Raw genomic sequence first — 27,268 nt, 5'->3', positions numbered from 1 at the left:
CAAAAGAAGTCATATTGACAGATGCTTCATTGAGACGTAGCTAATGCCCATTGACACTGTTTACCATAATTGAACCTGTAACTGTCAGAGAACTGTTCTGCCCAACCCCTCACCCAAACAATTATCAAACTAATTAAGCTAAGCACTAATTAAACAAGGCAGCTAATTACAAGGTCTTAATTACCATTGTTTATTCACATTGTTTTGGAGAGAAACTAAGGTGATCATATATTTAAAAAAAGATTGTAAAAGAGTAGAGGTCTGACTGAGAGGTCTGCGTTGCTATTGAGACACAGGATAATCAGATCTCTCGGTCTGCTGCAGTCACTTCGGGAAATGTCTAGGGAACACGGCAATCGGGTTTGCCACTTAAGATTCACTTAAGGAGTCTGTTAAGTAATCATGTTAGGAATCTGTATTGTCTACCTGTTTCAGACCAGCAAGAGAGGTGATACAGTATACTGCATTAGGCAGGTTGTAGGGTGTGGTATACTTTATATACTTTTATTTTGTTACTGTTCTCTTATGTCTTTACTAGTTATATAATTTAAAATCTCATATCCACATAAAGTTTACACACAGAATTTTTAGGAATATACTGCATTTCCTTAAACAATGGGTGTATACTAGAGCGCGGATCGGGCCGCATTTTTCTGTCCGAGCCGGCCCGCGTCCAACAGAGCAGTAACCGAACCCGGCCCAACAGGCATTAAGATATTTATGTCCAAGCCCGACACAGTTAAAATCTCATTTTTTTTTGACACATGTTTGTGTGGAAAGCCCGCTTTTATTAAGCAACTGTAGGAAGGCATTCGGAAATGTCAACAGATGAGCACATCAGCTCACACGGGGCAACAAGCGCACGTTAACACAGGCGCGCATTGTCACAGCTACATAAACAAATTTCCGCACACAGGAAGACGGATGTTAGGGTAACATTTTTTATTAATTTTAATCACAAAAACGAACCTTTGCATCAAGTTAAACAGGCCCATTGGCTACCTACATAAGCTGTTTAAAATGTAAAATGTTCAATGCCTTATTGAGCTGATGTGACCGAGCCCGACCCAAACCCAAACATCATTTCTAAATATCTGTCTGAACCCGGCCCGGCCCGGCCCGTCAGGCTCAGGTCGGGTATCCATCCACTAATGTATACATGTACTGTATATACAAAAAACTGCATGTATTACATGTTGTTATTACCCAGCAGTAGAAATAGATATGTGACAACATTCAGGCTAGTTCTGATCATTATTCATGTAGCATCATTAGCCATAACTGATGACTGCATGGTGTGGTAATACCTGTGCATGTAGGAGGGTCTGGCTGCCAGAAGAAGCGACCATTGATCTCCGTGCAGGTGATCCTGTTGGCCCCCTGCAGGATGTAGCCAGGATCACACTGGAACACCACATGGTCCCCAGGCTCCCTGCTGTCACCGCCGCGGGTCCCATTAGTAGGCATGCCCGGGTCGTTGCAGGAGGTAGCAGTGGAGACTGAAGGAGCAAGAGGAGACTCAATCAGACATTAAAATGATCCTTAGTTACAAGATGAAAAGGGAGTATTATTGTCATAGTTCAGAGTTAAACTTGTAAGTGGGGATTTTTCTCTCTTTATCTCTACACCCCTTTACAACCTAGCCATTTAACTCAGGTCCATGTAACATTTCCTTTAGCTCCCTCCCTCCCTCCCTCTCATCGTCCTTCCTTCTCACCAGAGAACTGCAGAGCGAAGCCCTGCTTGCTAGTGAAGAAGTCTGTGGTGAACTGCAGGCTGACAGTGTTGAAGGTGCTGTGTGCGTCCTGGGGCAGCACTGAGCCACTCAGCTCCCTCAGCAGGACCCCTCCATCCTGGGGCCCATCCCATATCCGAAGCACGTCGTGGACCTCCTCCGTATGGTAAACCAGGAAATGTAGACTGTTAAAGACAAAGACAAGATACTTTAGAGGAAATAACAGTTGACAGAAGACACTCCCTCCGATTCTGTATATTTAGGCTTTAACGCCCATGCATCCCCCTTACAATTTAGCTTGACAAAAAGCTCTTTATTTTTTTACATAAAAATTAAATTAAATGTTACTAGGATCTGACTATTGCCACCTGCTATTTGCATTTAACTTTATTCAAACACACCTTAGGTCCTATTAATGGAAGTTATTGCAGCAGAAGTCCATATCTTGCGGCTTTCCCATTAACAACTTTAGTCAATAGAAAAATCTAGGCTCCAATAGTTCTGTCATTTGTAAAAAAAAAAAAAATCTTTTGCATTTTTCATCTTTCCAAAATATTACTATCCAGTAATATTTTTGTTTTTATTATATGGAGACTAAAATTAAATATGATAAAAAAGTAGAAAGGAAAAAAAAGAAGAAAAAAAAATATATATATATATATATATATATATAGATAATTCCCTATTTCTAAAATACTATAAAGGATGAGTCAGAGAACTGAGGAGGAGGAAACAAATAGATTTAATTAAACTACTACTTATTTAAGAATCAATGCATACAAGGTATTAATGTGATTAAGGGAGACAATAAGAATAGAGGAAACACAAAAACATGGTTAAGGGCAAGTATAAAGTAGGTAAACAAAACACATTTTAAAGTGAATCATAGACGCCTGATCCAGAGCATTCAATGGATGTTCTACAATGTCAGTCAAGCCGATACATCTGCCACTTATATAATAGTTTCAGTCTAGACATCAGAAAGATGATGCTGTCAAAATATCTACCCCTCACTTTGACACAGCCAGCTGTCAGCCAGCTGGTGGTCCACTGGATGTGAAATGCACTGTGATTGTGTACGTGTGTGTTTGTGTGTGTGTAAGTGCGCCACCCTCAATGCGGTGGATTTATAATGATATATTGCTTATCTTGAGTGTAAGCATGTGTAAGTATGTGTGTTGGACAGGCTCAGCAGGACTAAAAGCTTAGAAAATGGTATTTCAGAACAAATGAGAGACTGGTGGTAATGTTGACATGCACCACTCAATATAAAGGGCTTATTTAGAGACAAACAGTATTCGCAGCAGCTTTATCCTGCAGCAAAGTCTCAACTACTTATAAGAAATGATAAAAATGTTTGTCAGGTCATAATTAATTAATTTGTGCCTTGGATTTAGTTATTCTCTGAAACACATTGCTGTCTTGAATAGGGCTGGGTACCGAACGTCGATACTTCTATGGTATCGAAAAATTATTTATCTTTCGGTGGCAAATTTCGGTTCCAAAAGCGTCTGAGCGTGTAAGCGCAAGCTTATCTGTCCTCTCTGCATATTGACACTGAGCGGAGCTCAGACCGACACACGCACGCACAACGCACACACACACACACACACACACGGAGAGTTGCGGACGGAGTAAACTGTCTGCAGTCTTGTTGAAGTCACAGAGGGCTTTTGCGCCCGTTTCCAGGCGCTAATTGGTCGCAAAGACTGACGTAACCAATGCGGGCTATTTACAAACAGGGCGCACTTGGGTAAAATCGCAGATTGTCTGCCACATGAGCGAGAGGAGACAAGTTGCGCTTTCAATATGCGTTCGTGGGAGGGTCGTGGGGAAAGTGAGAGTTCCACCCAAAAAGGTGGGAGGATAAGCGCAAAGTGAACCTAATTATATATTCCGTGGTCAGTAAGAGCGCGCCTCTATTCTGCGGGGGAAATTCTCCGCCTCTTAAAAGCAGGTCTAAACCAGCCGCAATCGAGTTTCCTCGTAGACCTTTATGCCGCTGGTGAAATGGCAACAGCAATTTGAGCAAGACAAAGACATAGGCGAATTAATATATATATTAATATAAAAATATTTTCAACACAAGAATCACACTTTGTCAGTGAACACAACATCATTTAGCGTTACAGATCAAGCAGCCATGCAATATTAGAGTTACTGGAAGAAATCAAAGATGAAATTGAATCTCCCACTCAGCGTTCACATTCCATTCCAGCAGTTGTTAAACTCCTCGCTACATTACAAATATTGGCATCAGGATCATTTCAAACATCAAAGGTCATAGCATCAGCAGTGGGAATATCGCAGTCTGCACTCAGCCGTATCATAGCACAAGTACCGCTTTGCTACAGCGCAATTTACGGTATAGTGGGCGGAGAAAGACGCTGATTGCCTGATGGGTGTCAGGGTTGATAAATACTACGCAAAATGTGGAAGCATAGCGTGCGCTATTACCGAACTCGCATAATCAGACGCAGCGCAAACTGCGCTAGTGTTAGTAAATTAGGCCCAGAGAGTCTCTGTTGGTTTCAAGTGTGGTTACAATTTTTTAAAACTTCACGCAGACACCGTTTGCTGCGATGTGATATTAATGGCGAGCTGAAAGCGGTCGCGGTGCTGTTGATGTTACACTTCCTCTTAGACAAGCAGCCACAACAGTGGTTTCTCTGCCCTGATGACTGACTGAGAGGTTGAGCTTGCAAGGCAAGGCACTTTTATTAATGTTACTCTGAGTGAGCATTTTTACCAGAATTTTTTAATTTTGATAACTGTTTTGATTCACAATTAAGGTGGAAAATAAAAGCTTTGTGTTTAATGTATTTTTGTTGATGTTGAAATGGATTTTAAAACATATGGTATCGGAAAAAAAGTATCGTTAGGAACCGGTATCGAAACTGAGGTATCGAAATTGGCACTGGATCGAAAGATTTTGAACGATACCCAGCCCTAGTCTTGAATGCCTTCAAAATAAGAGAAAATAGTGGAATGTACTCAAAGGCAAACAATGGTGTTGAACCGAAATCGACTCACCCGATTCGCACACGGAGCTTTTATCAAAACACAGTTTTTTGTTTTTGTTTTCCAAATTTATGACAGCAAAAAAAAAATTGTCTCTTATGTTGCTTCAAATGCTTTACTTGGATGATGTGTAACATCTTGCACGCATGTCACAGAGATATTGAGATACTTCAATGTATTGGGTCAATATCAGCTCAGTGGGGAACACCACTCACATGCTGGTACTGCAGTTAAAACGGTGACAAACATCACAAAATGATACAACAAAGGCATCACAACCTTATGGAAATGTATGATATTTTTGTTCTGTGACTTCAAAATTCATTTAAATGATTCAAAGAGTTCATAAAACACTACTATGAAAATGATTTAATTATGAAAATCCAATCTAAACCATTTCGCCCCAAAGCAAATTGCTGACTCTCCCTCATGTTTCAATAATGTCAGTTTTAATATAAAGCAAACAACAGTTATTGTAATATAATGCTCATGCAGCACTTGCAAGTTTTTAAAAAAAAGAGTCTGTAGAGCTCTGTTTATTCTTTTACTTTGCCCACAAGCTTAAGCTGAGCTTATTATAAATCTGTCCAGTAATCATTTTCACAAAATATCTTTTTTTTGTGTTCAATGTTAATCTCTGTCCCAGCCATGCAGAGGAAATCATGGTACTTTTGTGCTTTTAGTATCCTCATCCCTTTACACACATGCACTCACACACAAAGACCCTTGAGCTTCAGATGATGCAGAGGAGAAACAGCAACCTACTGATATATATATAACAAGTTCCCACCGTTTCTGCATAATTGGTGTCAGACTCCGATTCCCATACTGTTTGATGTGTGGGCAGCAGCCAGAGGCTACTCAACAATGTGCCGTGTGTGTGGATACTGTACATAACCTACTTGACAAGTCCTGTTGCAATGCCTGTGAAATAAGTGCACATAAAACAAACAGATGCAGACAGGCACACAAGTACATATTCACGCAAATGTACACTGAGGGGTATGCTGCATTACACGCCTGTACATAGGCATCCACGCCTGGTAAAAAGATGCATTGAGAGAGACAGGCATACATACAGTCCACACATTAACATATGTCTGTAAAGCAGCGCACAACATGTTTTCAACTTTCATCATCAAAGAACTGGCATAAATACTAATCCCTCCCATTCCTCTGCCTACAGTTCTCTTGTGAATATTCACTGAAACATAGATAATATCCTGTGATATACAGTAATCATTCAAAGCTCAATGCAATAACAACATTGTAAAAGAACAAACTGCAACACATTACTAATACATATGAGCTGATAGAGGAGATAGAAGAGAGAGCAAGCTAAACTGGTTTACCTCACAGACATCCAATTGTGATTTGCTACCAAACTTAAATTACAACACTGTGTTTTCTCTTGTGGCACAGATAATCTAACCGCAAAGTTTGTCTATTAAGAGTTAGAGAATACACCCAATTCTTCTGTTTATGGTGGTAGCAGTTTAAAGATGGGAGAGATGGGTGTCAACAACTCAGTGGTTTGAATCTAAAAATGTGGGTGTGAAAGTGATCCTTCTTTAGCAACTGTTGCTGAGGAGGAACCTGAAAAGATGGTATTAACGAGTAACATGAGAAAATCAACAAAAACATGGAATTTATCTATAGTTGGCCAGACCCCCAGTATGTATTTGTGTGTAAATGTGATGGTGGATATTGCTAGAAAGAAACCATGAGTTTGAGCAATCTCAGTTCACTAGATAAAATAGTAGAGACAAATAAAGTAATTCAATATTAAATATTGCAATAATAAAGTTAAGCTTGGGTAAAAGAAATGGTATGTAATCAATGTTTGATATTCTGGAGTGCTAATTCCCCAAATGTGTGCACAATCTCTCCAATAACTCTAATACCAGTCCAGGTGGACTATAGCATTATATTATAAACATAATTCAATTCTGGTGACAGTCTCCCACTACCATCCAGGCTAGCCCCTCCACTTCCCACAACCAAAGGCCTCCATCACTGTCATATAAGCACCACAGGCAGTCAGATGCTTGTTATGCAAAGGCTGTTATGATCTTAGGTCTTAGATCCTTTAACCTACAGTATGCTCCGGCTCCCCATACCCTAGACAGGAGGTGCTGAGGTGTTTCACAGGATTTGTCAGCATGAGTTAAAAAAAAAACATGTTTGCTTATATATGTACAGGTGTGTGCCCTATTATTAATATGCATATGTACAGTGTGTGTGTGTGTACACATGTATGTGTTACGAGACAGCAGTGAAGATGTGAGAGAGATGTTTCTGGGGATTTGCATGAGCAATGTCGGAATCAAGCACTGGTCATGTGTTGAATCCATGCTCATGAGCTGACGGTCTCTTGTTCTAATGCAACCTTCAGGACTGTCAGACCCCGAATGGCATCATGTTCTACTTCCAGATTTATGTGTTAAAAGGAAGATGGAAAGGTGGGGGGAAAGGAAGACGTATGTTGAGGGAAAGCAGAAGGTGAGCGAGGGAACAAAAACCAGACCAACGTTAATCAATGCTAGGTTGCTGGAAGAAGAGGATGACGGCAGGAGGATAAGAGGTTGATGGAGAGCAGAGGAAGCTCTGACTGATGGAGGGATTTCTGCTGAGCAGTCGGATGGATAAGATGGACGTGGGCTGCATGTTAGGATCATTTGTTCCATTTATACAAGATCTAAATAGCCTATCTCTCCTTGTCACTCTCTAAGAGTGAAGGCTGGGGGGATGGGGGGGAGGGGGATAAGGAGATAGTGAAAAGAGAAGATGGTGAGAAGATAAGAGGGATGCAGGAAGGTAGAAAGAAAAGATGCCGACACTGGCGTGTAAAAATCACTCCATCTATTTCTTAGTCGAACATGTGTAAGGCATGCAGACTAAACTTTTCTTTTATAAACCAATCCTCTTAAAGGTCTTTATTTAGTGCCCTGTAAGTGCACTCTGTGATGCAAACCATGCCACCACAGCTACCTCTGAAACTTGTGCGTGAAAGAGAGCACAGTGTGTGTACAGGTTCACATTTTGTAAATGTGAACAATATGCCTTACAGCTATTCATCTGAAGTTGTTCATTGCAGAAGAAGCTTCCAGTGGGGAAAAGTCCATTTAAAGACAAATTCTCTACCTAACACAAATACTTGGGGGATGAGTATTAGTGGAGTGGGTAGGGTACAAAAGGAATAATTAAAACTACAGGTTGAGAGAAGTGGAATTACTGTATGTCCCACCAAGAAATAGGAAATGTGTGTAGAGTTAACGTTTTTGTGGAATCATAAAAAGCCATGTTTTGAAGTTAACAGCTAAGGGCTCTCCTTTACACTTCTCCCTTTTCTTCACAAGAAAAAAATTGCTTGATCAAGTGTCAGAGGAATCGCTGCAAGGAGATGTGGAAGAGAGGGATGGAAAAGATTTCTCAGGTCTCTTTTGATTCTGCCTAAATGATTTTGTATTCATATGAGAGAAACAGAGAGAGAACTAGAGAGTGCCGAGACTCTCTCATATGAATACAAAATAGTCTAGCTGCAATTACGAGTCCTGTGGGGAGTCCTCAGAGTACGTGTATGTGTGCATGAAGATGATAAATAAGTAAGCATGTGGGGTGTGTGTGTGTGTGTGGTATGAGGAAGAAGAGAGACGAAGAGCAAACAAGCGCTTGCAACTGTCTGCTTTCTCACAACTAATTGAGATTGTGTGTATAAAGGCAATGTCACACTGAGAGCTATCCTCATCAGTATGTGTGGATTTGGCCTCTGTGGGACTGTCCCTGTGGGATCATCCATCAAGGAGACACATCCATACCATGGGCTTTAAGAGACACCAAGCACACCAGACTGTACAACCAACACGTGGGGATGTTGTCTTGACACCTGAACCAAGCTTGTTTGCTTCATGTACTGAAAGGCACATGATGCAATAACATGTAAGCAGTGTTATAAAGATAAAAGAACAGGCACAATTATTTTTAGGCAGGAAAAGGTGTGAAATTGGGAAATGAATCAGTGAGATAAAAGTAGAAGTTAAAGACATGGAGAGTACAAGGACCCTTGTTGTACTTTAACCATCCATTTTCCCTATTCATTCCTCATCACTCAACCATATTCTTCACTATCACCAATCTCAAATCTTTCTCTAACCTGAACTTAATTTAAAATGACAAAAACCCAACTTCATATTCTTAACATACCCCCTTAAAAGGTACAGAGAAGCCAGTACAACTTTGCTGTGTATAATCCCTGTTTTGAATTGTCCAAAACTCAAATTGGTTCTCAGGAAGATACAGAAGTACACACACACACACACACACACACACACACACACACACACACACACACACACACACACACACACACACACACACACACACACACACACACACACACACACACACACGAAATACATTATATATTGTTTTGGGCTGTGCAAACCCAGTGAAATATATGTGCATTTTCATTTGAGACTGAGGGCACTATTTATGTGATAGAGCATGACAAATGGGGGCTGCACTATTTTGGAAAAGTGGTATATGTGGCTCCTTAAAGGGAAAACCCACCCTTAAAAATAATTTGAATACAGTATGTTATTTTTAAGAATTATTTTATAGCTCAGATTTCATCATATTTGAACAGGTCTCTCTATAAGCTGAATGGCACAGACAGTACTGATGATCTTATCTAGAGACAAATACTTGGAGATGCTCCGTAGATAGTCAACAATGGAACAACTACTAAGACACTGCGACAGCACCATTTGTGATATATTTGCGATTTGAAGACATTTTGTAATTCAGCTCTCGAGAGACTGTTGTCAATGATCAATATTATAGTCCAAAATCACTCGTATAGTGCAGATAATTTGGTTTTACTGTAGAATTGCCCACTATAGGTGTAAAAAAAAATCTCTCTATTCTTACCTCTATGAGTGTCTTCTATCAATAGGAATCACTGTGGTAACAAGCAATCTTTAGGGGAGGGCCACTAAAATATCAAATTATCATTACATAATATTATTGATATAAGTACCGAGTGAAATGTACAATTGTGTACAAGTGTGAAAGAGAAAGACACACTTAAAGAAACACTAAACCAATAGATGAGGGATTAAGAAGCCAATTCTCCATACTCCCAAAGCCATACTGTACTATGGACAGAGTTCAACTATGGGTCTAACCAAAACCCCTGCTTTTCACATGCTGTGTTACACCTACTGATGCCTTGTGAACAACAGTCACAAAAGCATTACACAGTTTCATAACCCACACAGTACAGCATGTTTTACAGCAATGGAGCTCTCAAATTGGAGGGCATGCTCATTACTAAAAGCTAAATACAAATTTCAAGACAAATACTTATGGCCTCATTGTTCAGTGTACTATGTGGACTAAGGTAGATCCCTCCATTGATCTCTGAAGCCCTAACCACTGAACGTTTCATCGGTGAAATGGCTCATTGCCTCCCTTATCATCTCTATTCCTTTTATATTGATATCATCTCTTTATGTATGTATTGCAGTATCTGTCTCCCACCTATATTCTCTTTCTATCAATAACTCTCGGCAAATCAGTCCGTAGGCTTTTTAGATGTCTGCTGCTGTCACTGAGCACAACTCCTCGTCTCTCATGAACTCAGTGTGGTTTGATTAGTGTGCTAACTTCAGTTACACTATTTGATATACAAGGAATCCCTGGGCTAATGCATTGCAAATTCTTCTCAATAATGAATTGCGTGGGTAGGATCAAAGTCATGGATATGGAGTATACCTTGCAGAGGAATGCCAGGGACCCAGAGGTAGTGAAGGCACTAATGAACCTAAACTAACAATCATGAGGGACCTAGGAATGTGTGTGCGCTGCTTGCACACACAAATAAATTCATGCAGACAACCACACAGAACTGTACAATATTATGAAAATGACATGCCACAGTATGCAGTACAGTCTGAAAGTATTAGAACATGTTTTTCATTGTTTTCCATTTACTCCAGCACGCTGGATTTGAACAGTGACCAAACTGAAGCTAAAAGTGTCTGAAAGAAGCAAATACCGGCAGTGTTAAAAGCCTGACAACGCATTACCAGGGCAGATACCAAAGCTCTGCTGATGTCTGTAGACATAAACAAACATTAAACATGATCACCATAATTTAAGTTTATATTGTGAATTACTTTCTGTCCCCTAAAATTGGTGAACTTTGTTTATAGAATATACATAAAAAACCCGCTAGGATTCATATACGCCATAAATGCTCCACTATGATCAGCATGTTATCTTTCAGGAAAAGTTAATCCAATTTATGAGAAGAGAGAGATTATAGCCCTCCTACTTAAACCATCTATTGTGTTCTCTGCCTCTTCCACATGCCCCTTCATATACACATGTACTTATGGGTTTACAGTATTCTCCTTGAACAGCACTGTTCCTTCAAGTACCTAGGCTTACAAGCTTATTCCATTAGTTTACATTGCTGCTTCATGACAGTGTATAAACACAATCAATATTCCAAATACATCCAACACATTTTGCTGGCTCCATGTGTGTGGCTTAATGGCCATCCATTTAAATTTTCAAAACATGGAAGATATCATAAGCATGTTAATAAATATCTGACTCATGTCTGCAGTCCTAAGTAGCTTAATGGACAGATAACACCACTAGGATTAAGGCTTCAACATTCACAAGGACACCATCTTGTTAAAAATGTGTCCTGTGCACGTGTGATAATACACTTTGGTTTAAAAAGCAAAGCTTTTTGGGTTGCAGAAAATGTTCTTTACAAATATTTGTTATTTTGTATGAGGGGTTTTTTTGTACATGGAGAACGAAACACTGTACAATGATTCAACCAGACTAACAATTGAAAGGGCAGAAAGAGGTCGATACCTCTGAGCAAGAGTTCAATAAGAACAGAAGAAATTGCCAGTCATTGGTAAAATAAATTAAAAGCTTAGCATCTAAATATGTTCAGATTTTAATAGTAACAAGTTCCTGTTTCAATGTTTAGTGCACAATAAAGCCATTAACAAGCTGGAATTAACAGGCGTGTTACTTTAGCTAAGCTAGTCTTAAAACTTCAAAACAGAAGGATAGTCTAGGGTTAGCGCTATCGGGAGTTGGATCACGGAATATCAGCTGAACATACTATAGACTCTAATCTAACCACTGAGTAGACTGCAGAGGGCTTAAAGAGAAACGGCTACTCAAAATAATTAGAGCCTAATTGCACTGTTGTAGTTCATAGAGTGTTTGGTATGCAGGCTCCGCAGCGGCGGACAGGAAGGCTGTGCAGAGAGTTATAAACACTGCACAAAAAATCATCGGCTGCCCACTGCCCAGCCTGGAAAACATTGCTATCTCCTGCTGCCTTAGGAGAACCAAGGCCATCACCACAGACCCCTCGCACCCTGCTTACCCCCTATTTGAGCTGTTGCCCTCGGGGAGACGCTACAGGTCAATCAAATCGCACACCAGCAGGTTGACCAATAGCTTTTTCCCTTGGGCCATACGGACTGCAAATACTCATGGACACTCATTTTGTCCATGACACTCATGGACACTCTGTCATAAGCCCTCACTCCACACCTTTTAATTTTTAATAATTACAGCTTTTTTTTTTCTTTTTTTTTTACCTTTTTAGATTTTATGGATATCTATATTTAAATAATATACATACGCAAAAAATGTATATCTTTTATTGAGCGCAAAATTGCTCGCTGAGCCTGTTCTGGTCCTTGTCTGGACACGTCGTTCGTTGTTTTCTTTTTTCTTATGTGTGGTGCAAGGGTGGCTCTGTGAGAGCACCCTAAATTTCGTTGTACCTTCACAGTGCAATGACAATAAAGGCTATTCTATTCTATTAATGATCAAGGGTCACTTATGCTTTTCTGGACTGGAAAACAAATTCATTGAAATGCATTGTAGGAGAAGATGTATTCTCATAACCGTATTCTCCTCTGTCATGCAACATGGTGAGGACGTTGACTAAATGGAAGTTTTAATCATCATTAATAATTCTTCTTCTGGGACCAAAATTATTTCAAACGTTAATACATTTGGTGTCTGAATTACACTGTTTTTTGATCTATGTAAAAATAGCCATGATTGATGGAAACAAAAAAAAAACATCAATATAACAGGTGATTCCAAACTTTGGAACAACCAAATTGGATCATTACACACGGGAGAGAGGAGGTGTATTTTTTTAAGGGTAATGGTTACAGTATGTATTGTTTGGGTGGATCTGGGTGAGGAGAGGTGAGATAAAGAAAAGCAAGTTGTTTCATTATGCAAAATTATAACGTATAATAACTAAATAATTGGCAGCTTGCATCAGTAACACTGGCAAAATGAGGGTGCTGTAATGTCTCTGTTGTCTCCTGAAAGCCACAGCAATGAACACATCCACAAACATGTGCATATATAAATGAATACGCCATTATATTACATTTAACGTTAATAGGCACACATGAGTGCATGCAGAGTCAATAGAGAAAAGCAAATAGAGCCGTAGGTGGTGGAAGCTAAAGCATGTAGCTAATTATTCCCAATATTCTATTACTTGAGTCAAAAATTTAACTGACACAGTGAAGAAAATGTCATAATTTTCTAGCTGGTCTGAAAACAAAAAATCACAGTATGGGTGATAAGCTGACTGTGTCATCCAGTAATGATTCCAGATGCTTGTCTTCGGGGTGTACCATTCACCACACAACCCCATAGGAATCAATACCCTGGGGCAGCCCAAGAACACATTCGACAAATATCTGGGGATACCGAAGGATGAGCTGCAGGACCATAGAAATAAAATGGATAGAAAGGCCATTGGACTGTTTACCATGGTCATTTGATTGGTGCACAACAAAATGGCGATTTTTGTTAGTTGTCACAGTGACAATACGTGTCAGTGGGGCCGTAAACTGTGTCGTAGCTCGCTGGGAGGAGAACCGCCCGACGCAGCTCGGGAGATGTTCTTAGAAGTGAGGAGGCACAGTTAGACCCAGCGGCAGTGGGTCAGCGGATCTCTAACGGTTTGACCCAGCCCGCTGTTCAGCTCATTCTCTGTAACTGATGCAGCATGACAGCACTGTGGAACCAGCCAGCCGGTGAACAACTTGTTAGTTGGCTAACGTTAGCTTGCTAACTCCACATTACCCCTTGCCACATCATTCACAGAAAACGAGCCAATGTGCAGGACATGAGGTGGAAAAAGGACATCTGGTTTGCTTGGCCCTGCTGCCACTACAACCCTGACGAGCTGCTTGACAATGGCAGGAATTTAGGCTTGGTGGGCAAATTATGGAGAAAATACCTTTGTTCAATAAAATATACATAACAGGAAATAAATATGGTGCTAGAGAATAACCTCAAGTTTAAATAGTCTAGAAAGGTATCAACGAATACCTCTAGCCAAAACCATTCACCTTGTAGGCTTTTACATTTAATCAAATTCAGCATATAACATGCATACATTTCAAAGCCAAACACTTGACTTTCTTGAGGCTCTGAGGTGGCATATACCCTCACCCAGTAGTAACTCAACTACTGGCCAATAGCAGCTCACTGAAGATTGATTACACAGCAGCCTGTGAAAGTGATGAATACCACTGCAAAATGGGGGGCTAAGTTGGAAGTTTATTGAAAGGTGGTAGATTGAAAGAAAGTCTAGAAAAGAAAAATGTAATCAGAAAACTAGAAAGCACGGACAAGGAAACAAAGAGTGTTGTTCAGACCTAATAGTGCTTCCAGGGGCGGCCTCAATGGTCCACAAGCAGTGCAGGTTGTGCTCATATGGGGCTGGGTAGCCCGGAGACAGGATACGACCGGAAAGCTCACCCTTGATGGTGCCCCCACACTCAGCTAGAAAGAGGGAAAACAGAAAGACAGAGAGATTAAGGAGGCGAGCGATGACTAGGAGTAAAAGAAAAGAAAGTGCAAAATAAATACAAGCTCATCAATGTCAAATTAACAAAAGGATACAGCAAGGTTAACATACTTAACATGCCAGAAACTGCATCATCTCACTTCCAGTAAAGTGCATCACATCAGTTTCCTCTCATCATTATTAATTATTGACATAGCAGTCATATGCTTAAATATGATGTGCTTCATCATCTTGTTAGCAATTTGAATGATAAGAGGGAGAGCAGCCAACTTAATATACTCTATGTGTATCTCCTTGGCTCAGTGAAGGCAATCTACCATCTTAACCAATGACCCCATCCTGTTGCCTTTGAAAGTTGATGGACATGTTGACTGAACAACACAACATTTAATATATAAGAATCAAGTACAGTGTAACTTTTAAAGAAAATATAGTTAAATATAGTTACATATTTTGCCATATCAGTCACTGATATAATATAGTTAACTATATTTTTAGGTATCAATCAGAAAAGATATATCCTGTAATGGTCCAGAACAGATACACAGTTACCATAATAGAATTTTCGGTGATATTAGCATCTACTTGGGCAACATAGTAGGCAATAGATACCAAGAGAGTGGAAGACTTGTCACAAGTCACTTGTCCATCAGAAAAATGTCATTTATGATGCTTACAGGTGTGTTTGTGGTAGTGGTAGTAGACAATATGATGGTTCTAGTATCATATCATGGTTTAATAAGCCCCCTGAGGTACACAGTCCACACCAAACATAAGCTCAGTCTTTAAAAAAAAATGACAACACAAACTATGAAACTACAAAGCAGCACCAGAGGCCAAAACATTTTGTCGAGAACAGTCGGAAGAATGGAGGGTTTTTTTTCAACCTCAAGTAAGGAATTGCCATCAGAAATGCTCTGTAACTGAAAAGCAATTTTCAATCCCCCCCCCCCCCCTTTTTCAATTACCACCTCCTACTTTTATCCAAAAAGTGAATGGAAAAAAGGAAATGTTCTCCAACAACAGAGTGGAAGTGTTTTTGTTAATATTTTTGAAGCCATCTCATCTGACAAGAAGAGGGTGAAAGTGTTCTTGTTTCTTTTCCTTCCACTGAGAGGAAAGTAGCTCCTTCAAACAGGAGAAAAATGGAGGTCGGCGAATCATACTGATGATGATGGTGATGATGACGGCTGTAAAATCAATCTGTTACAAATAGACCCTGTGATGAAAAACCGCAACGACGGCAGACACACACAAACAGGGAGAGACTGGCAAAAAGGAATTAACTAAATTAACACAACACAGTACACACAGAGAGTAACACACCATCAGACCGGAATGAGCTGTGGTTTCTTCATACACATCAGGGAGATTTTGTCACCTTCCATTTGACAAACATGCCTTTCCTCATGTTTGCAAATAAATCCTTGCTTTGTTTCCTTCATGCATTGCACATTTAAACAGCAATAATCACCAGAGCTGGCCTCTGATCATTTTTGCAGTAAAAGCATAAACACACAAAACGATACACACAAAATTGCTCATGCTTAGTTACAAAAGAAACATGCAAAAAACGAAGAAAGCATAAACATATTCATCTTTAAATAATTGGTGAGGTTTTAGACTCAATGCTTCTATGTTGAAGGAAACCTGCTGTTTCATGAAGTGAAAAAGAGAAGAGGGTGATCTATCACAGTAAGAAAAAGCCATCTCTTTCTTTTAGCCTTATGACCTACGAAACTACTGCTCAGTGCTGCCATGGCAGTGTAACTTCCCCAGCTACTCTACCCCTTCAATCTGTCTCCACATACACCTTGCTAGAATCAACTCAGGTTCTTCCTCTCCTTTTGTCTCACCCTCTTCTCTTTAACTGTCCCTCTCTACAAGATATATTGTATCAATGTAAGCTATGTTGCTGGATATATGGATATACAATATCTAGAAGACAAATCAAACAGACACATACACAAACATTTTAATTGGGCAACACAAAGTGTATTAAAAGACATTAATATGTAGAAATGTGTGGTTTTGCTATAATTGCTGAATGTAATTATATTGGGTATGCACAGTAATATTAAGTATCAATAAAATACAACCCTGTTAAAAGCTCAGTGTCCAACCTAAAGCTGCTCAGGAATTCAACCTTGCAACTTCCCTTTTCTCTGACTTTAAGGATATAAACTCTCTCTATTGTTTTCAACTCAATTTCATTCTCCTTCCTCCCCTGCTCGCAATACCCTTCTCATCTGTGTTCAGTGTGTCCCCGCTGCTAGACAATAATCCCACCATTACAAACGGAAGCAGTCCCTCATCTGCTCCCAAATTCACTCTAGCATGCTATCGTCTGCTGTGAAAGGGGCATTGGGAGGACAAACCTGTTCAGAGATATACAGTATGCTGAATGTTGTTTATACCCATGGAATTACCTGTCAGTTTGGGTTGAAATGGAAGCCAAGCAATATTATTCTAATCACATTGGCTGATGTCAAAGAACCCCACTCTGCCTGTTTTCCTTACTGAACTTCTGGCTGGTTTCTGAGAGTCAAAATGTCACCCAGGAGAAAAAAAAATGCTTTAGGTTTGTTACCATGACACCATATAGGCATGTATGTGTATGTCAGTTTAATAGTAGTTTTGAAAAGTAATAACACATACCATGTTTGTGTCAGAAGGCAAACATTGACAGGTAAACTGTAGGTGAACTTTACAAAACGATTGGATGCGTATACTCTCTAATGGAGAAATGATCTCCATAAAATTGATCTTTAAAGTCTTTCGGGCTCAGACAGCAAGGGGTTAAAAACCTGCCTATGTGCTGTTAATATAACAGTCTTATTTTAGTAAAAAATAAATAATGTGAAAAGGGGGGATTTGCAATCATGATGCAATATGATGAATATATGGAGCTGAATAGAGCAGAGTCATTTTAGATGAGCTAATGAATAAGGAGATGGGAAAGCAACCAAATGGATGACCCAAAAAAGCAGAGCTAAAACAAACCACAGAGCTTTCCTAAACCTGCACTGGCATATTCAAATTGTTATGAGGATGAGGAACTAGGTCAGACATTTTAGTTCAGCTAAAAAAATCTGGTTAGAATTAGCAATGTACCAGACTGTAAAGCAGCCACTGATAAATGATAAATACTGTAATAAAATGCAATACAACACAATCCTTATTCATGCAAACTAAAGTTTGAGCTGAAATTAACATGTCATGTAACAGATAGTGATGTAAGGAAAGGTTATAACACACTGGAATGTTAGGCAGGATAGCACAGAATAGCATAACATTACATAATACTAGGTAACCATAGGGTAGCTGACCTAACCAGTGGTGGCACATTTACTCATGTACTGCAATTGAATACATTTTTGAAGCACTTGTTATTTACTTGTGTATTTCTATTGTATGGTTCTTTATACTTCTACTTCGCTACCTTTCTATGACTGCCTTAGCTACTAATTAGATTGCATATTAAGATTGTTCATACATTTTATAAAATCCGACAAATTGTTTTCATTTAAACAACTAATCTTTAGCTACAACTTGGCCAGCTGCAACATCAAACAGTTGCATTATAAAAACTATCCAATAATATTATCTAATAGAAATATAAAAATACAACACTCACCATGGTCATTCTGCATAATGGCTTATTTTATTTATCCTGTACCAGGATATGTTTACCTGGTGGTATAAATACTTTTACTTAAAGAATCTGAGTACTTCCTGCATCACACACAGCATGATGTAACACAGTTAGGTGAAAAGCTGAACTTAAAGCGTAACTCTCACCAAAATGCAACCTAGGGTCTTTTTGTGAATGTACCCGAGTCAAACTTTCGTTTAAAAGCATATTTAGGACGGAAGCGCCACTTTTAAGATTTACCGTAGTTTCATTTTTCGGTCAAATGGCCTTTTGAATGGGAGTGCTAGGGGCACTTTTATGCTAGCCTCAAAATAGCTATTTTTAAAACACTAAGAAGGCTCGACACAACATGAAACTTTGGTCGATGTAACACCAGGGGCTCTACACCTTAAGGAAAGCATTGACAACATTGTTTGTGTACCCAGAGTTTACTAAAAAGAGAGCTTTTGAACAACTCACCGTAGCTCTTGTTGTTTCCGGCTGCTACCACCTCGGCAGTCAAAACGACTCCATACGAGGTTCCTTTTTCAACTACAAGGTCAATTTGTTTTTCACTAACGACAAAACAAGAAATAATCCGTGCATTTATATGGAACTAAGCTTTAGGAGCTTTCCATCTTTACATTCAGAAATCGACTGTTTTTGACTGATAAAATGGCTGCGCAGGAAACAACAAGAGCTACGGTGAGTTGTTAAAACCTCTCTTTTTAGTAAACTCTGGGTACACAAACAATGTTGTCAATGCTTTTGTTAAGGTGTAGAGCCCCTGGTGATACTTCGAGCAAAGTTTCATGTTGTGTCGAGCCTTCTTAGCATTTTAAAAGTAGCTATTTTGAGGCTAGCATAAAAGTGCCCGTATCACTTCTATTCAAAAGGCCATTTGACCGAAAAACGAAAATACGGTAAATCTTAAAAGTGGCGATTTCATCCTAAATATGCTTTTAAACGAAGGTTTGACTCAGATACATTCACAAAAAGACCCTAGGTTGCATTTTGGCGAGAGTTACGCTTTGATATAATGCAATGTAATGCAAGAACACATCAGCAGAACCCAAAAGTATAATGGCAAATTAAACTAATACTTTTGCCAACAGCAATATACACACTTGATCTCTAACCCCTTCACAGAGCATCTGACACTCACCAACACAGAGAGGGAGGGGGCTGTCCCATGCCCTTCTTTCCCCCCGCAGGCAGGTAAGCACCTCAGGACCTTTCAGGGTGTAGCCTGGATCACAGCTATAAGACACAGTGCTCCCTGCAAAATGACCCTTGTCCTCCTGTTTGTAGCCAAACTGGGGAAGACCTGGATCCTCACATTTCACCAGCTCAAAACCTTGGAGAGAGAGAAAAAAAAAAAAAAAAAAAAAAAAAAAAAAAAAAAAAAAAAAAAAAAAGGAACATTTATCCTAACACATTTACTGTTATTTAACTGTGATCTCAGATTATAAAGATCTGAATGACCTCTCAAAGTTAAAAATAATACTGGGAGAAGGATACAGTGCATATCTTGCTGTCCAATATGTACAAACATGCCATAACCTGAGGAACACCCACACTCTCACAAACACAAGATATACTGTATATATAATTAATATAAATCAATCCTAATATTCTGTTAATGTTTATATTACTGTTTATTGTGTTCTTTCCGAATATTTGGACACATTGTATTTTGATGCTTTGGCAAAATTGTTATTGAAACTTTCATGCCAATAGAGCCCCATTTCAACGAGAGAGAGAGAGAGAGGGGGGGGGAGACGAGGAAAGATATAACAAGGAGTAGGAAGGTATTGAAGAAGAAAGTATAAATGGCATTTTATGTGGCAGAATACAGCAGGCAACAAGAAGGGTTGGAAAATTAGATACAAGCAAACAAACTATACTAAAATGTAAATATTAAATGTAAAGAAAGGTGGGTGTTTGTGTGTTACTCACTAATGAAGTGCAGCTCAAAGCCTTTACTGGTGTTATCCGCATTGCTGATGAACTCCAGCCACATGGAGCTGGAGGTGGAGTTCAGGGTTGTATCTAGCAGCTCGCTGCCTGTAAACACCCCCAGCAGACGAGCCTTGTTACTGCTGCCATCAAAGACCTGGAAGGGAGAGAGGGAGAGTGGGAGGACGCATCTGAAGTAAGGTGATCAGGTCTGCACACACATATATATGCTAACAAGGCTGCGTACACACTTGGGGAGGGTACAATTCCCCCCCACCCCCTCACTTTGAGTATGTCGCCCTCCTCCAGTCTGAAGTCTCGTGCCCGTAGCTGGATGCCTTTGCCAGGCTGCGTCTGGATGGAGTAGATGCATTCGTGTTTGTTGCCGTAGTAACCGGGGTAGTTGGGTGAGAGCAGCACCCCTTGCATGCCAGTCACGGATGAGCCGCATTCAGCTAGAGAAAAAGAGAGGGAGCAGAGAGACAGACAGAGAGACAGAAGGAGAGAGGAGGGGAGAAGGTGGTGGTGTTGGAGAGAGCAGAGGACATGTCAATCGCTATATGCTTGAAACTCACAGGGAATTTATTCATGCTGTCATGCAGAGGGAGAGGTGATGGGGAGAGGGATATGGTCAGTGACTAAACCTGAATGTTGAGTGGCACATCATCATAATCACAATGCAATCTGAATATGATTAACAGTAATTTCACCTCTATGTGAAAATTGCTTTTTCCGATTCACATCAGGAGAAGTGTCGAGAAAAAGAGTGGGGCAAAGTTTTCTATAGAAAAATAGCTGCCAGAATTGAAATGACCACAAATGTATCCAGCGTTTGATCTTGTGAAGTGAGGTAAGATGAGCTGACGGGACTGTCAGAGAGGTATATGGAGATGCATCAAGTTTCTGAGGCTGAATATGAAGTATGAAAAGTAACAAAAGGTCTTATCAGTGTCAAACTACACATATTTGGATTCATCTAGAGGCAAAAGAGACCAATAAACTACAAACTAGCATCTTTATTCCAAAAGATAAACACCAAATGAGATCCAGAGCAAAAGAGGCAGTCAAGTGAAAATGTATAAATTAAAATAGCTTGACCTAGTTTAGACATGGCTACATATTTAGAAACAAATCAGATATTATTGGTGTGGGTAAAGAAAATAAATGTGATGTACTTACTAAATTGTAATTACTTGTTTCCAATAGAGTGTCAAAATATTAATGTTTACAAATTACTTCCTAATTTTAGAAACTGAAGAAAGAAAATCTGCAAGGGGTAAAACTACTCCCATAAAATAATTAAAGCAGTTCACTATGCAGTCATTGTTTAACAGTGCTTTGGATATACAGCAGACCCATGGTCAAGGTCGGTGCTTTACCTATCATAAAGACTGCTAGGATATCGTCATAGAATCAACATACTGACCCAAATCTATGCAGTTTGACTCATCATGCTTCCCAGGCATTACCAATGAACAACACCAATGATTAACATATGTCAGCTCTTTAATGTCATCCTCATTAGAGCTGCTGCTCTATATAATCTATCTAAAAAAAAAGTTTCTGGGAAGATATCCAATGAGACAAAGAGACAAAACTTGGGTTGATGGAGAGATGATAACGAAGAGAATTGAAAAGGGAAATGCCTGTCTTCAGATGTGACTGAGAGTTTTGTACATTTCTTAATGGGTGTAGTGAAAAGGGCTAGTGTGGCAACATGTCATTGTGAGGGGGGTAGAGGGGAAGAGAGAAAAGCCAAAATAAAGCATATGACCACCTACCAACACACCTTGGCAGAGGGGAGCTCCACACCCGCCTCCTGCCCCCTAAGCATGTCACCCTCGCCGGACCCTCAAGTCGGTAACCCGGGAAACAGGAGAAGATGAGGGCGTCTCCCACTCCGTACTGCAGGCCCTTTCTGGTACTGTAGGGTGGGATTCCAGGATCCTCACATGGCTCCAAATCATACTCTGGAAAAACCGAGAAAGATGGTATTTGGTATTTCAAACTGTCAGTCTATTAGATTTTGTGCTATTCTTTATACTGTGTCTTGGTGTTCAAATCAAAGCATGCTGTGAGAGTAAAAGGAGGTGAAATTATTCTCTCAGTGGGTAAATGGTCATCAGTGCTCCATCTTAATTGATTCATTTCAAATAATCAATTCACTTGATATTAACCTTTTTCATTATTCACTCTTGAGTGGCTGTAATTACATATTTCTAGGACACATACTCAGATACTAGATAATTATTTGCTCCTTGTTTATGGTGGCCTCCACTCAACTAAGCATTGCTGTTTGTGTCAATAATTCGAAACAGACCCCTGTAATTAAAAGGTCATGGCAAGACTTAGATCCATGATCAGGGGCTTGAGATGTCCACTCTCAATATGATCCTTAAGTGCTTTCAACGTTGTAACCTTTCTAATCCTTTCTCTCTTCGAAATTATTTGCATGGCTCAGTACTGTGATCAGCACCAGCTAGCCCTCTTTTTGTCTTTCAGTATGCTGATTAACTAAATCCATTCTTACCAGAGAAAGTGATGTTAAATCCCTCGTAGGAAACGGAGAAGTCAGAGAGAAAGCGGATCTGAGCCGTGTAGTTTCCAAACAGTCCTGCACTGAGAGGTGGAGGCAGTGTGGAGCCCGTGAGTCTCCACAGGGGCTGAGAGAAGCTGCTATTCTCTGTCACCAACAAGAAGTCGTGAGGGCTCTCAAGGTGGAAAGTGTGGAAGGTGAATTGGACACCTGAGTAAGAGGAAAAAAATGTATTGATTAAAATGTATTGTTTATATTATATTTTAATTTTTGACCTTTGCATAAGTAAATTGGAGTCTTGGTTTTCCCATTATATATATATATATATATATATATATATATATATATATATATATAGCAAAATAATTACTAACTAAATCTTGAGCCTCTTTCACACATGCACTGCAATCCTGAACTTATCTAGACATTACCCAGAGGAGCTGTATGTAAGAACACAAACGTCCAAATTAGTTGGACTGAACATTCAACGGACATTACTCTGCCAGTTCCCTAATACAATGTCTGTGAAATGTCCAACTGAGCCGTGTGTGAGATGTGTGAATAGAGCAGGTCATTGTCTGGAGAATTCACCCCGAGCGAGTGGGCGGGTTAAGGACGTTTCTATCATGCGGCTGCCGCGAAACTGGAAGAACAGAAACATACGACGGTGAAGAAGAAGGGTGATTTACACAAAGATGGCAACAAAGATGTCTAATTGGACACGACGAGATTCGGTAACTTCTGTCAGTAAGGGTTGACGCACGTTCTACCCAGGCGCCACCCCACCCGTCGCCTTAACTAAACGGAGTATTTCCAGTAAGTGAGAACGCATCTGACGTGGACAATCTCCTGTTGTGTGCTACACGTAAGAGAAAGAAACTGTCCTGGCCAGATTCTCCGGACAACGGCTTTATATTCACTTGAAACAGGCTTGGGTATTTAGATTTTTATGAAACACAATATTTTCTGTTTCATAATGCATCAATTCCCTGACTTCCTTCCCTACTACTTATCAAACACATTACACCCACGCAGAGAGGGCATCTGCAAGTAAGGCTGTGTCAATTTGATGTAAGCGCACTATCAAAGGTGACATGACTGGAGAATCGTCTCATGGCACTGTAGCCCTAGGCCAGCCTCTCAGCACTTCAGGCGTACAGAGACAGCTTGTTCGGCAAAATATAAAGGCCACTCAGTATGGGGAAATAAAATTGTAAGGGAAATTGAATTTGACTGCTGCATGTGTTGACACGGAATTTCTCTGCTAACCTTTGCCATGGGAGGTCTCGATTATCCATGTGCAGTTCAGGTTGTGTGGGTAGAAGTCTGGGAAGCCAGGTGACAGGATGGTGCCAAAGTTGCCCTGGATATAACCTCCACATAATGCTGACGACACAGGGCGAATAGAAACAGCGGGAGATGGATGAGGGAGAGAAATGAGAGGAGAGGTGAAATCAGAGAGGGCAAAACAAAGTGGATGAAGACAGAAATAAAACTTCCCCCAAAAATGGCAAAACTTGTCTGTGCATTTACAATGCGGTAAAGTACATTTTACAAGAAGTGCCCTTCAAGACATCATAACAAGGAGAGACTGGTATCATCAATATCATTACAGAGTGGGCAGAAATCAATACTGTCCTTAAATATAAAAGCATTTACAGATGAGGAAAAAGGGAAACATCAAAGGGCAAGCTCACGGCTGTAAAACATGTATGATGAAACAAGGCAGAAACTTTTAAAGTCTAAAACATGAGTTGTTGAAAGAAACGTTATCATTGTATATGGATTTTGTAATAACTCAGAAATATATAGCAATTTAGATGTGATGCAATATGAAGCAAAGTGCTCAAAATGATTGCTCATGTTTCATCTGGTATAACACACAACAATGAATTTAGCTTTAATCCCATTTATGAATAGGATGAAATCTGGCAGGAGACTATTCATTTCTAGGTCAAGATTATGGAACTTACCATCACAGCTAGGCAGGGGGCGGCTCCACTGAAAATTGGGTTCACATTCTAAAGGCTCTGTGTCACTAAGTGTGTACCCAGCATCACAGCTAAATGTCACCAAAGCGCCCACATAGAAGTCATTGCCGTGCCGCTGTCCGTTGACAGGTATACCAGGGTCCACGCAGTGGTCCGACTGTAACTGCAGGGCTAGAGAGGAAGATTAAAAAAAAGACAAAAAGATAAGCGACAAAGAGACACAGATACCGAAAAGTCACCTGCTAGCGCTGTAAATATTCTTATATCCTGTTTTTAATAGGTCAAGAAATGTTAAAAGGTAGTTTGCTTTCCCAAAGCAATCCTGCTAAATAATTTACTTGAGCCTCCTTTTTCCACAGGAATAAACCAATGAGAGGTTTCAGCACTCTTTCCCGCTCCACCTTTCATAGTTTCTCCCTAAGTAATGCTCATTATGAATTTTTAAAGTATTGCAGATATTCATAACAGAGCAAGTGCAAAAGGTTACCAGTGTGAGCTACACATATGACAGAAAAATTGCACCCCATTTACTTTCTAATTATAGATGTTGTAATAAGAATGGCTTCACGGTGAAATTGAGAGCCTGCAGAAATTGTATTTGCAAGCAAGAGTCAATCACCTATTACTAGTACAGTAAACAAAGCTTATGGCTGTTGTCACTGATTTGGTCTGTCTCTATATTGTAATAGATTCATTTCTATTAGGGTCTGTGAAGCATGGGTAAATGAGCCCTTCCTTTAGAAGAACCGTTATTCTTATTTGTCACATACAATTGACAGTACAATGTAGCGAACCGCCAATCTTCTGGTTGAGGGGCGACCACTCTACCTCCTTAAGAGTACAGTATATCTACCATGTATCTTTGGCTGTAGATTTAACTCTGTGTAATCAAGTTCACAAATTGTCGGCCCTTACTTTCGTAACGTATGCGGAAGCCGATGTCCGAGTGGCTCTTGTCAGTTGAGAAGAGGAGATACAGGAAGCTGGAGGTGCTGATGAGGAACTGGGGAACCTGGGTACCCTGGTAACTACCTATTAGAGGTGAAGAGGGAAAACGTCCATCGCGCACCTCAAGGACATCATAGTTGACCTCTGTACGGAACCTGAGGACAGAGAAGTAAGTTGAACAAGGATGTTATGCTTCTCATGAAAAGAAAAAACACAGTATTTGTATTGTAATGTAAATACATCTGATTACAGTAAGTCCCCACATAAGCAAGCCTGCAAGCCTGAGTTTCATTGGCAGTTCTCATCAGCTTCAGTATTGAGTCAGGCTTACAGTATGGTGAATGCAAGGATGGACTACCAACCAGACAGAGTGAGCAACTGCCCTGGGGCCACAGACCATAAGGGGCCCTGATGGTCAAAACTCCTTGTATGTATGTTTGTTTTTTGCAAATTAGTTTGATAATATGCACCACTTAATCTGAATATCAACTGAAAAGATAAGGTCTTACAGCAGGCTACTATGTCAAAATGTACATGGGCCATGCTAAATAAATTAGCAAGCAATAAATTATTTTACCATATTACCACAAACAGGGCCCCCAAGTGGTTAAATCTGCTTTTGTGTAAATAAGCAACATTAAGTGAAATTCAGAATTTAATAAGGAAATCTACTAAACCAGTGTGGAGATTCCCAAAAAAAAAAAATGGATTAAAACATTTTAAACGTCTGGCCTCAAAAAAAAAATCACATTCCATGCAAACCAAAGAAAAGAGATTGAGGCTTCAATGAAGCTTATTCAGATGAATAGATAATCATTTAAACAAGATTTTGACAATAGAATTTCTTCAAATAAATTCAGAATATTTTGCCATTAAAGCGCCCATATTATGCTCATTTTCAGGTTCATAACTGTATTTTAAGGTTGTACCAGAATAGAGTTTACATGGTTTAATTTTCAAAAAACACCATATTGTTGTTGTACTGCACAGCTCTCTCTCACTGCTGCAGATCCTCTTTTCACCTGGTTTCTGTTTTAGCTACAGAGTGAGACCTCTTTTCATCTTCTTCTTCTGTACTATCTTTGATTGCACTCGCACATGCGCAGTAGCTCAGATGTAGAGCATGTCAGCTAGCTAACTCTAGAGACAGTAAAAGAAAGCCTGTTTCTCCAACTTTGGTCAGTTACAAGGCAGGATTAGCTGGGAGACTTCTTCTAAACCAGGGAGCACATGTAAGTAGTTCTTTTGTAGATTATGGTGAACTTGTGTGTGTTGTAGCAGTGCTTTGCTATTGAGAACGACGTAGCATCGTTACGCGTCCGTTAGCCGGCTAACGCTAAGCGTACGCAGCTAACGGTTGTGGTTAGCCAGCTCATTTCGGACTGTGACGTCACAGTCCGGGCGCATTTTTGAACAGCTCACTAGGAGACTGAAAGCAGGACACATTCAGAAACCGTATCTCACCCCAAAACAGCATGGATGGATTTTTTTAAATTTGGTTGGGGGGGGAAAACCCAAAAAAAAAAAAAAAACACCCCAAATCCCAGAAAAA

At 39.9% G+C, this 27,268-nt stretch overlaps 1 protein-coding gene across 1 annotated transcript in view; it reads right to left on the bottom strand.

Moving 5' to 3' along the window:
- csmd2 (CUB and Sushi multiple domains 2) overlaps positions 1-27,268 on the bottom strand; it is a 268,962-nt gene that overhangs the window by 80,449 nt on the left and 161,245 nt on the right. The window contains exons 18-28 of the mRNA XM_039820466.1: positions 25,684-25,871; positions 24,751-24,939; positions 24,047-24,163; positions 22,772-22,987; positions 22,023-22,211; positions 20,527-20,696; positions 20,242-20,398; positions 19,448-19,639; positions 14,497-14,623; positions 1,718-1,920; positions 1,308-1,499 (exon numbers count right to left, since the gene is read on the bottom strand). Of these exons, the coding sequence (XP_039676400.1) occupies positions 1,308-1,499; positions 1,718-1,920; positions 14,497-14,623; positions 19,448-19,639; positions 20,242-20,398; positions 20,527-20,696; positions 22,023-22,211; positions 22,772-22,987; positions 24,047-24,163; positions 24,751-24,939; positions 25,684-25,871 (1,940 nt within the window). The remainder of the gene's footprint in view (positions 1-1,307; positions 1,500-1,717; positions 1,921-14,496; positions 14,624-19,447; positions 19,640-20,241; positions 20,399-20,526; positions 20,697-22,022; positions 22,212-22,771; positions 22,988-24,046; positions 24,164-24,750; positions 24,940-25,683; positions 25,872-27,268) is intronic.

This window comes from Perca fluviatilis, chromosome 13 (assembly GCF_010015445.1).
Source record: "Perca fluviatilis chromosome 13, GENO_Pfluv_1.0, whole genome shotgun sequence".
NCBI classification, from domain to species: domain Eukaryota; kingdom Metazoa; phylum Chordata; class Actinopteri; order Perciformes; family Percidae; genus Perca; species Perca fluviatilis.
Note: the sequence above shows the minus strand (reverse complement) of the source record. Positions and strands in the feature narration are given on the sequence as shown.